This window comes from Globicephala melas, chromosome 2, assembly GCF_963455315.2.
Source record: "Globicephala melas chromosome 2, mGloMel1.2, whole genome shotgun sequence".
NCBI lineage: Eukaryota > Metazoa > Chordata > Mammalia > Artiodactyla > Delphinidae > Globicephala > Globicephala melas.
The window spans coordinates 135,012,246-135,024,555 of NC_083315.2; the positions used below are offsets into that span (position 1 = coordinate 135,012,246).

The 12,310-nt window shown below is 35.8% G+C and overlaps 1 protein-coding gene across 6 annotated transcripts in view; it reads left to right on the top strand.

Annotated features, from left to right (window-relative positions):
* KIAA0586 (KIAA0586 ortholog) overlaps positions 1-12,310 on the top strand; it is a 106,950-nt gene that overhangs the window by 48,689 nt on the left and 45,951 nt on the right. For all 6 annotated transcript variants that reach the window (XM_030855110.3, XM_060294859.2, XM_060294858.2 and 3 more), the window contains 5 exons: positions 3,077-3,236; positions 3,651-3,870; positions 4,455-4,708; positions 6,036-6,112; positions 10,827-10,961. In XM_030855110.3, the coding sequence (XP_030710970.2) occupies positions 3,077-3,236; positions 3,651-3,870; positions 4,455-4,708; positions 6,036-6,112; positions 10,827-10,961 (846 nt within the window). The remainder of the gene's footprint in view (positions 1-3,076; positions 3,237-3,650; positions 3,871-4,454; positions 4,709-6,035; positions 6,113-10,826; positions 10,962-12,310) is intronic.

Genomic DNA, 12,310 nt, shown 5'->3' on the forward strand with positions numbered 1-12,310 from the left:
GGCAGTGGAAAGTGCAAACCATTGGCTGTAAGATAGGCTCAAGGATGTACTGTACAACACAGGGAGTAGAGCCAATATTTTGTAATAAATGTAAATGGAATGTAACCTTTAAAAACTGTATGAAAATTTTAAAAAACTAAAAAGAAAAAGAAATTATACAAAACCAGAATGTACTCTGTATTACCAACTGTTTAAAACTTAATGGTCGATTCTGATCCTGTTGATCATAAAAACATCATTTTATATAGGTGAAACATTTAAACTGACTCATCTGAGGTACAAACATAAAGTTACATGTTTGAATTCTATGGAGATTGGTGTAATGTAATTGGTGTAGTGTGATTAGTGTGCCAGAGATTTGGTACATACTTTTGTTCTGTGCTTTATTTATTAGCTCATTAGTAATGCATGCCAATATCAGAATTGTGGTTATCTCTATGCTAATTAACTTTGGTTTGTCTTCTGCCCATATATTTCGGATATTTTCATAAGGGTGATTTAATGAGAAAATACAGAAAAATCAGTATAAATAAGAAATAAATGTAATTGTTGAGAGCATGGACTCTGGAGTTGGGAAGTTCTGAATATGAACCCTCAGCTCTGTTACTTTAGTCTTATCTGTATACTAGAGATAAAATACTCAGAGTTTAAATGATGACGGCTTTACCAAAATCTGCTTTCCAAATATTAAGGAGGCCAAGTTCCCCTCCCCCATTGCCATATTGTTCCTTATCTTCAGAATTGCCATGGCTTTTTTTGGCCTTTTCATCTTTGATATATGTTTTAAAATTAATTTTCAAGTTCTGTAAAATATTTTGTTGGGATTTGGGGGGGAATTAATTCAATTTTGATTGGTTTAATTTGAGGAGAATTGACATCTTTATGATACTGTATCTTGTGAGCCATCATAGAAGATTTTGTGGAAGATTCAATAAGATGGTATATAAAAGAGCTTAATCTAGGGCCTGGAACTTGGTAAATACTCAGTAACTCATTGTTTATCATTATTACCCATTACCAAGACTAGTAGGATACCTTTAAATCCTCTCATGATGATGAGTCAGTAGCATTATATTTGAAAACAACTGTCTTAGGCTATAGGTTTATGCAGTCAAGAAGAATAAAACATAGTATATTTCTATCACTTAAAAAACAAAGCTAAGAATATGCTAATAATTAAGCAATGCTATAGAATTTCTGATATGCTTCATAATTTTTAAATTGTGCATCTCTTTGCAACTCATAATACAGAATAAAGGCCAGTCACCCCACTATAAAAATATGTTTTAGAAAGAGAAAAAAAGGACAAATAGAGAAATGGGGAAAAGACATGTCCAGACAGTTCACACACAAAAAGGAAATACAAATGGCCCACATACATACAAAAAGATGGTCAGTCTCACTGATAGTGAGAAAAAAAAATCATTGAATCCATTTTTACTGATCAAATTGGTAACACTCTAAAAGTTTGATTAACACCATGGTTCAGCAAATCTTTGGGAATTGGGAATTCTCATACCTTCTGGTGTTATTGCATTGATAAAATAATATAACCGTGTAGAGGGAAATTTGGTAATATGTATTCAAATTAAGAATGCAATTAGCCCTTTAACCAAGCAGTCTCACTTCTGGGAATTTATTCTATAGAAAATCTATACACATATGAAATGACTTAAGTCTCAAAAAACTAAAAATAGAATTACCATGTGACCCAGCAATCCCACTGCTGGGTATATATCCAAAAAAACCAAAGACACTAATTTGAAAAGATACATGCACCCCAACGTTCACAGCAGCGTTACTTACAATTGCCAGGTTATAGGAGCAACCTAAGTGTCCATCAGCAGATGAATGGATAAAGAAGATGTGGTGTGTACACACACACACACACACACACACACACACACACAATGGAACACTACTGAGCCATAAAAAAGAATGAAATTTTGCCATTTGCAGCAACATGGATGGACCTAGAGATTATCTAAGGCAGACAGAGAAAGACTAATATCATACAATAGCATTTATATGTGGATTCTAAAAAAATGATACAAATGAACTTATTTACCAAACAGAAAGACTCACAAACATAGAAAATAAACTTATGGTTACCTAGGAGAGGTAGGGAAGGGATAAATTAGGAGTTTGGGATTAACAAATTAGTAGTTTATACAAGCTACTATATATAAAATAGATAAACAACAAGGACCTACTGTATAGCACAGAGAACTATATTCAATATCTTGTGATAACCTATAGTGGAAAAGAATCTGAAAAAGAATATATATATTCAGTTATATATAACTGAATCACTTTGCTGTACACCTGAAACTAACACAACATTGTAAATCAACTATACTTCAATAAAAAAAATTTTAAAGTAGGAATATAGCCAATATTTTATAATAACTGTAAACCTAGTGTAACCTTTAAAAATTGTATAAAAAATTTTAAAAATAGAGTATTCTGGACATAAAAAAATGACAAGATTATATTTGATAATTCTGAGGAAAGGAACTAAGTAGATAGGACATGGGTAGGAAAGGAGACTTAATTTTCACCATCATCCTTTTGAAGTTTGAATTGTTTGAATTACCTGTTTAACAAATTGATTTTAAAATGTGTGCTTTTTTCTTTCCCAGGACTTTCCATCTCTACATTGTCTTCCTTTTATCCCTCCTACTTTTTCTTATCCTTCCATTGCTTTTTATAAGCTTTGTTCTTTTGTACTGAAAGGGGGTTTCTGATAATCTTGTCAATTAGTTAAAATGCTCTCTTTCTGTTACATGGTCTACCCAGTTTGTGTTTGGGTTTGATCTTCAGCTGTCTGTTTAATCTTCCTCTCTATATTAGATAAGGGGACCTAGTTCAGAGGCAGAGCTGTTTCAGTTGCTGGAGGCTTTCTGTAGTCCGGTCTTGAAACTAACTAGAAGTTCAAGAGCTAGGATACAGAGGACTCCATTTTTACCCCCCATCCATTTAAATTTTATGTAACTCTGAATGAGATCATTTTATTTTTCAAATTACCCTTATTTGGGGATTGTAAGCACCACTTACCTTGTTTTATTTATTTTAGGCAAGAGTGTGTACCCCAGTGGCTACCCCACAGCCAACTCCTCCTCTCTCACCTTCATCACCTCCTGAGGAGCGTGTGTTGGTAAAAACTCCAGATTCTTCTCCCTGTGTTTCAGATCATGATGTAGCTTTTCCCATGAAAGAAATATTTGCTGAAGAAGGTAGAAACCTTATTTCTATAACTCAGTTTTAATTTTAGCAACTATTAAATAAAATATCATGGTTTGTTTTATAAGAGTCTTTATAGATTAGTATACACATACCTGTTGCTTACTAGGTTCTAGTAAGTCATTTTTTCTTACAAGGAAACTAAGGGGTTGGTTACCACTTTTTAAAGTATATAATCTAGTAGACATTTAGACTATTTTAAGTTCATGGTGATGTTGAAAGTGATGTCTTTTCAAGGTTATTTTTTGTACTTCACTAAATTAATTTGGAGCTTTTCCCAGTAATGGCCATCATTATTATTATTAATTCTTGTTGCCATTATTTGTATGCCAAAATGTTAAACAATATATCTTGCCTTCCTGTGGAATTCTTATTGACTTTTTTTTGCTTTTACAAAAAACCTTTAGGAAATAATATGCCTCCCATCACACTTGTTAATACTCCAACTGTTACCCCTGCAACTACACCTCCTCCCGCAGCAGCTCTTACCCCAACTTTGTCAGAGACTTCTATTGATAAATTGAAGATGTCAAGCCCAGAGCTTCCCAAGCCATGGAGTAATGGAGACCTGCCACTGGAAGAAGAGAATCCCAACTCTCTTCAAAAAGAACTTCACCCGAGAGCTATGTAAATGACAGTATATTCATTTTTAGTAACTATACATTTCATCTTATGTTGACTTAGGTGACCCATTGAAAACATCAGAAATGATAAACGAAGGTTGATAAACCACAAGCTAATCTATACTTTAGTAGGAAGAAGTTTCATAAATTTTATGTTTTTAAAATTTTTACCAGATTTATTTATACTTTCAGTTCTCTTCTTTTAAAACAAAATTTTGGGGGAAACAGATTAAAATAAAGATAACTATAATATTGTTAATAAAATAGAAGAAGATTTTTCCCCAGTGTGAATCTTCGTTTACTATGATCAGTTGACTTTTATATTACCATATATCCCTATGTAGATTTATTTTAGAGATGGTAGAACTTTCAAGATGGTCTGTGATTAAAGCATGAAGATGATTTTGGAAAAATAAATCTTGTTGGTTAATTATAGTAGTGCAGATTATAGAAATATATAGATATATCTATATATTGATATAGAAATGTCTAAAGGAGACATAGTACTTTTGAATCTATTTTTTATATAAAAATTAATATAGGCCTTCACCGATGTAATACATTCAAACTATGTCTCTTTCTTCTTAGTGTAATGTCTGTGGCCAAGGATGAAGAACCTGAGAGCATGGACTTCCCTGCTCAGCCTGCACCTCCAGAGCCAGTTCCCCTTATGCCGCTTCCTGCTGGCACCAAGGCCCCTTCCCCCATACAGATGTCAAGTTCAGATTCATCAACAGTGGAGAGTACCTTGAGCGTTACTGCCACTGAAACTGAAACCTTAGATAGACCCATCTCTGAAGGAGAGATTTTATTTAATTGTGGTCAAAAAGTGGCTCGTAAGAGTAAGTTAATTTTGCATCAATTGATTTCACTGGTTAGCTTATGATAATTCCTAAGTAATGCTTTTCTGTTTAAAGTGTTTTTACTTAATTTTCAAGATGTAACAGGGTATAGTAGAAAGAACGTGGACTCCGCAAGTTAACTTTTCTACACCTTAACCTCAGAATGTAAAATCTCCCTCATAAATCCCACCCTCCAGAAATAATATCACTGTTGAAAGTTTGGGGTATACCCTTCCAATCTTTTTTTTTCTATGCATATATAGACACCTAAATACATTTGTATGTATATATATTTTTACCTTTTAAGTAGGGTCATATTATACATATTATTCTGAAATCTGAATTCTTTAACCTTAAATATGTTATAGACATTTTTCTATATTAATACATATAGCCCTGCCTCTTTTTTGTAGTGGCTGGGTAGTCTGCTAAAACAGTGCCATAGTGGTGGGCATTTAGCTTGTTTTCAGTATTTTCATACTATACATAACTCTCCACTGACCATCCTTGCACATATATTTATTTATCTTTGTGAACTTCCATAACTGATAACTTCCTTAGAATACATGCCTAGAAGTGGAATTGCTGAGTCAGAGTATGCACCTTTAAAATAGCAATACATAGGGAATTCCCTGGCGGTCCAGTGGTTAGGGCTCCATGCACTCACTGCCAGGGGCCTGGGTTCAGTCCCTGTTTGGGGAACTAAAAAATCCCACAAGCCACACAGCGTGGCCAAAAAAATAAAATTAAATAGCAATACATTGCCAACATGCTCTCCAGAAAGGTGAATCGGTTTTTAATTTTAATCAGTTATTAATTATATCAGTAGTATATAGGAGTGCCTCTTTTTAATTTCATGGTTACAGTTGATGTTTAATAGCTCTTTTTAATTTCTGACAAGCTGGTAAGTGAAACAAAAATCTCATCTTTGTTATAAAATGTGCTTTTCTTTTTTTGTGGTACGTGGTCCTCTCACTGTTGTGGCCTCTCCCGTTGCGGAGCACAGGCTCCGGACTCGCAGGCTCAGAGGCCATGGCTCACGGACCCAGCCGCTCTGCAGCATGTGGGATCCTCCCGGACCGGGACACAAACCCGCGTCCCCTGCATCGGCAGGCGGACTCCCAACAACTGCGCCGCCAGGGAAGCCCCTAAAATGTGCTTTTCAAAGAGCTAGTGAGATTGAATAGCTTGTGAACTATGATTTATGAACTTTGCCAGTATTTTTATTGTGTAAGTTTTAAGTGTAATATTCTATGGCTTTATGGTGAGATTATTTACTATATTTATGTTTCTTCTTTTTTCCAAATTTTTGCATTTTAATTTCTAGTTTTAGGAGATGAAGGACTGTATCTGACAAACCTAAATGATAGCTTATCCAGTACTCTGCATGATGCCCTCGAAATGGTAAGAAGTGATTGACTCCACATTGAATTCTGAGATGAAGAATATCTTGATGAACTTGTTGCTACTGATCAGGGTTTTTTCTCAAATATTTGAGTTATAGTCATAAAATTTAATAAAATATCCATGAAGGAATTTAAGGTTTCTTACACATGTCATTATCATATTTACACATTTCATTATCATAATCGTGAGAATGAATAGAAAATTGTTGTTAACCCCTGTGGCTCCAGTAGTTGAAAAACACAGTTAATGTAATTAGGTAATGAAAATCTAAGTCAACGCACATTGTCACCTGGATATGTTGCCTTTACAGTGTTTCAGGCAGGACCTTAGCTGTGGAAACCAACTCTCTTATAATACGTTTGTAATTTTTCCCTAATCGTGATTATAATTCTTTATGCTAAAAAATAATTGAATTTAGTGGCTTTAAAAAAAAAATACTGGGAATTCCCTGGTGGTCCAGTGGGTAAGACTCCGTGGTCCCAATACAGGGGGCCCGGGTTTGATCCCTGGGGAGCTGTGGGGTCAGGGAACTAGATCCCACATGCAAGCTGCAACTAAGAGTCCGCATACCGCAACTAAGAAGTCCACATGCCGCAACTAAGAAGTCCACCTGCCGCAACTAAGACCTGGCGCAGCCAAAATAAATAAATAAGTAAAGATTTTAAAAAATAATTTAAAAAATACTGAAATAGGACCCAAGGGTACTAACTCTCCTAGTTATTATCTAGCTTTATGGAAGGAAAATTCGCATTTAAAAATATATATCTTAACATATATAATATATCAACATGTATAATATATATAAAAATACCATACAGAAATGATAATAGGGATTTTCTTTTGAAAATTATTAAGGAATAGAAATCTTTACTTTTTGTGTTTTCAAACAACCTAAGCAAGTAAGGGTAGTTGTGCTCAACTTTCATCTACATTCATCCATAGCCTTTGCTAAGCATTGCTATTATTGTTGCTCTTTAAAAAAAAAACGTATTTGATAATTTTTGACATATGTATATATCTGTAAAGCCATTACCACAGTTAATGTAATGAACATATTCATCATCCATCACTCCCAAATCTCTCCTCAGGCCCTTTTGTAATCCCTCCTTCTCATCTCTCATCATTCCTCTCATTCTCTATACCTCTTCCAGTAACCACTGACCTACTTTCTGTAACTATAGATTAGTTTGCATCTCTAGATGTATATAAATGGAATCACGTGGCATGTATTCTTTTTTTTTGTCTGATTGTTTTAACTCAGCATAATTATTTTGAGATTTATCTGTGTTATACTTTGTATCATAGTTCATTCCTTATTATTGCTGAGCAGTGCTCTATTGTATGGATGTGCCACAGTTTGCCTATTCACCTGTTGATGGACGTTTGGGTTCATTTCCAGTTGGGGGCTATTACACATAAAGCTGCTATGAAGACTTGTGTACAAGTCTTTGTATTGACATATGCCTTCATTTCTCTCTGGCAAATATCTAGGGGTGGAATGGATAGATAATATGGTAATTATATCTTAATCTTTGAGAAAAGCTGTTTAGGACTTCCCTGGTGGCTCAGTCGTTAAGAATCCGCCCGCCAATGCAGGGGACACGGGTTTGAGCCCTGGTCCGGGAAGATCCCACATGCTGCGGAGCAACTAAGCCCGCATGCTACAGTTACTGAGCCTGTGCTCTAGAGCCTGCGAGCCACAACTACTGAAGCCCGCGTGCCTAGAGCCCGTGCTCCGCAACAAGAGAAGCCACCGCAACAAGAAGCCCACACACCACAACGAAGAGTAGCCCCCCCTCACTGCAACTAGAGAAAGCCTGTGCTCAGCAATGAAGACCCAATGCAGCCAAAAATAAATAAATTAAATAAAAGAAAGAAAAGCTGTTTAATTTCATCTGCCAAAATTTTGCATAGACATTTTCCTTCTATGTTTTATATTACTATAAATATTTTGGAGCTTTGCTCAGGACATGGTTAAGTACTTAGAGACAGTTTTACCCTTTTGAGTCTTGCTTTTAAGATTTGTTAGGCAGTACCAGAACAGTACTCAATCTAGGGCTATTTATCCCCCGCTATGGAGAGAAGACACTTCTATGTACTCCACCCAGTGCCTCATTAATGAGGTTTTCCAGCCTGGCTAGTGGGAACAACCATTATCCAAGCCTTGTGTGAGCATCAGGCAGTGTTATATCCAGTCCCTTCTCAGGTGCTCATTCCTCCAGCCTCATGTAGTTATCTCCAAAGCATCTGCTGAGCAGTACTTAGCTTAATACTCAAAGGGGATCTTCTGCAGATTTCCAGAGTTTTCTCCCTCTGCAGCTTTCACTTTTCTAGCCGTCCGTCTTATGAACTCTAGCTGTCTTGGCCTCCCTGGAGTTACATCTCCATCTTCTTAGCTTAGGCTCCTGTGCCACAGCCTGGGAACTCCCAGATGGTAAGCTGGAGCAGTCATAGGGTTCTTCTGACTTGTTTTTCATTTCTCAGGGATCACTGTCTTTTGTTACCTGATGTTCCATGTCTTGAAATGCAGTTTTTCACGTACTTTGTCCATTTTTTAGTTGTTTCAAGGGGGTGGGTGTATCTGGTTCTTATTACTCCACCTTGACTGGAAGTTTTAGAAGTCTAGTTGCATTTTTATCTTTCCATTTGTATCATTATATAGGATCATGATGAAAAAAGAAAGAGATTGGTGTACTTTTGAAACATCATGCCCTTCTATCCCCTTACAATCATAATGCTAGAAATTTCTTATTTTTTCTTTCTTTTTGGCCGTGCCACGCAGCTTGCGGGATCTCAGTTCCATGACCAGGGATTGAACCTGGGCCACAGCAATGAAAGCCCAGAATCCTAACCACTAGGCCACCAGGGAACTCCCTAGAAATTTCTTTAAAGCAGCCTATTCAAGTGATGTAAACTAGGATTGTATATTAAATTCACCAGTGGAGCTTTTAGAAATATGCATCCTGCCCCCACCCTCTGATATGTTGATTTGGTAGGTCATGAGTGTTATATGGTATGCATGCATGTGTGTGGGCGGTTAGAAGCCTAAACCTGTATATTTTTAAAAAGCATCCCAAAAGATGATGCTCATTCTTTGTTAAAAATAATAACTACTCATTTTACTTTGCATTGAATGAGGTTAAATCACTTGTTTGTGTCACATAGCTGTATAGTGATAGATCCACAACTCTTTTTATATGGATACATGATAATTTGCCTTTCATCTTAAGCTATCAACTTAAGCTAAAAACTGTAAATTTTGAGTTCTAATAGGAGCTATATGAATCCTAAAGCTTGAGTTGCAAGCAGCTGGGTGTGTGTGTCCGGTGTTTGTCAAGTCCAACAAACAAAAAGCAAAAGATGCCATGTAGCATCTTTACACTATTAAAGACACAACAGGGTAAAGATGCCAAATCTGGAGATTCATATATTCAAGTAATGTGTTAAAACAATTTGCTTTACTATATGTAGGAGTATGAAATAATTAATGAAGGAGAGTTTTGATAAGATTTTAATAGCAGTTACTTTTTAAACAGTAATTATTTATTACAAGTAATTGAGTCTGTTCTGAAGAGAGTGGAAATCACTTTTATAAAATAATATGGGGGGGAAGCATAAAGGAGAAGTCTTTATTTTCAGAGGAGCATTACACTAACATTTGGCTTACTTAATATGTCATTAGGGCATTTTTATCCATTCTTAGAACTTTATCATGGTGCCAAAGCACATTTAAGTTTGTTTAAATAGCTGAACTGAACCAGGACTAAATTATAACATCTTTCTTTTTTTACATTTGAAACTAAACTTTAATTTTGATATTTTTACTAAGCCTAAATCAGATATGCTACAAATTCATGATAAAATCACATGCAGAAGTACAATCTTGAAAAAGACTAACTTTGCAGTTATGTACCAGTAGGTATTTATCTGTGTCCACCTGGGGGATAAAGACTTGTACTCCAGAGTTAAACTTAATTTCATTAAATGTAAGATACTTAAGTAAAAAAAAATACTATTAATGGAGTTTAAAATCATGCTAATCCTTGTATTTACAAGGGAATCCAGTTTTCTGACTGTGGCCCACACTGTCCTTCATTTTCGGGACTGGTCTATTTTGAGGCACCAAGAAGTCTAAGCTGGGTCTTCCAACTAGGGCTTTCAGTACCTGCTCCCTAGCGAGTACTGGCTGTCAGCGCAAAGGCAAATGGACAATCAAAGGTCTATAGGTGCCTCAGCGTATTTCTGCAGTTTTTCATTTCTGCCTGTGGTCCAGGTTGCACCACTGCTACAGTGCTTTGCCCCCATTGCCACGCTGGGGGCGCAGCTTTGTGTGCTGCATCAACATGAAGCAGGGAAACCGTGTGAGCCAAAAACTTGATGACACTGTATAAAACGTTTATGAATCATTGTAACTCAATCACATGGGACAAAGGGTCCAATTTTCATATGATTTTATAGTAAATCCCTAGTTTAAATGTAACCCAATTATTTTATACTGTTATTTACATTTGAGGCAAAAATAAAGGGTTTTTAGTATAGTCGAATGGAAGTGAGATCTAAATGATAATAAAGAGTCCATCTTCTTTCTGTAAAGTGCTAATATGACCATGTTCATGATGACTGTTAAGTTTTATTAATCATAAATTATGAAAAATGTAATTGATGCATTAATTTTTGTTGTTTTATTGTATTGTCTTTATATTTTACTTAGGAAGATGATCCTCCCAGCGAAGGACAAGTGATTAGGATGCCCCATAAAGAAATTCATGCTGATGCAATTCTTTCTCTTCTTGCTAAACAAAACCAGGAATCGTTAGTTTCACAGCAAATGGTCTATCATTCAGAGGTATTTTTTAACCTTAATTTTTTTTTCTGTTAGATCTAAATACAGGAAAAAGATAACAAAAATATTCCTACTTTTAGTTAAAGCACTCTAATACTTCAGCTTACTCAGGGATCAGCCTTGCAGTAACTTTAACCTAGAACCGTAGTTATGACTTTTACAGCTGAAAGGAATTTAGGCCATCTGTTCCAACTCTCTTATTCTACAGATGAAAAAAGCTGAAGCCCTTTCAAATGATTTGTGAGGATCGTTCATTCATTCTTTCTTTCTTTCTGCAACCATTTACTGAGTATCTACTATATGCCAGACACAACCTCTGAAAAGGTACAAAGATGAATGAGGCAGGGTCCCTACCTTTAAGCAGCTTACAGTCCTGTAGGGAGAAAAGAGCTTAAACAATTACTCTGCCATGCAGTAACTGATCAAATAGCTGGAGAAGTAGATTGAACAATATGATCGCAAAGAACCTTGTAGGCCATGGTAAGGCTTGGACACTATGGAGCCCCTTAAGATATTTTTGGGCAAGGGAGTCACAGGCTAAGATATTTAGGAAGACATATGGAGCCGTGGACAAGTGAGGGAAAGATAGAGGTTTGTCAGAAGACCACTGGAGTAGTCCAGAATGAGAACATGAACAAAGGCAGTTAAGTAGAAATAGAAAGGAGAGAGATTTAAATATGAGTACTGATTGGCAGTAATTGGTCACTGGTTAAGGGAAGTTGTGGTTGTGTAGCTGTTGGCTTAGAAAAGCAGAGAGAAGAGTGCTAAGTATTGTGGGGAAGGCAATGAATTTGATTTGAAACATTAAGTTTAAGGTGCTTAAGGAAATTCCAGGTGGAAATGTACAGTGTTGTTGCTCAGGCTGGTTAATGATAGAGGTGGGACTAGGATTCTTGATTCTATTTAGTATTCTTTCTATTGTATTTGGTTGTCTTTGCTTGAACAGGTGTGAAACTGGCTTTAGATGAGCTGAAGATCTGAAGACTATACAGAATCCAAGGAGATGGCTGGCTTTATTTTCTATTAATTTTTATCTTAAAAATTTTAATTCTTAGGAAAGGTAGAAGAAAAAAGATATGGAACTTAGTAATGGAAAAAATGGAAATTTACTTACTCCTTCTTATTGAAAAATGACTAAATTTTCTGCAACTTTACTTAGCTTGACCAAAAATTGATTTCACTGGAAAGATACTAGTTGTGATTGCTGTTGCTAAACTCAAGAAAGTACTCTCATAGCTGTAGAAACCATGCTGCTTAGTATAGAAACCAGTAGGCTGAGAGAGAAAGAGGAGAGAGAAAATGAGACAAACAAATGGCACAAAAACTAGTAGAAATGTCAGTGTAGTTTAGAA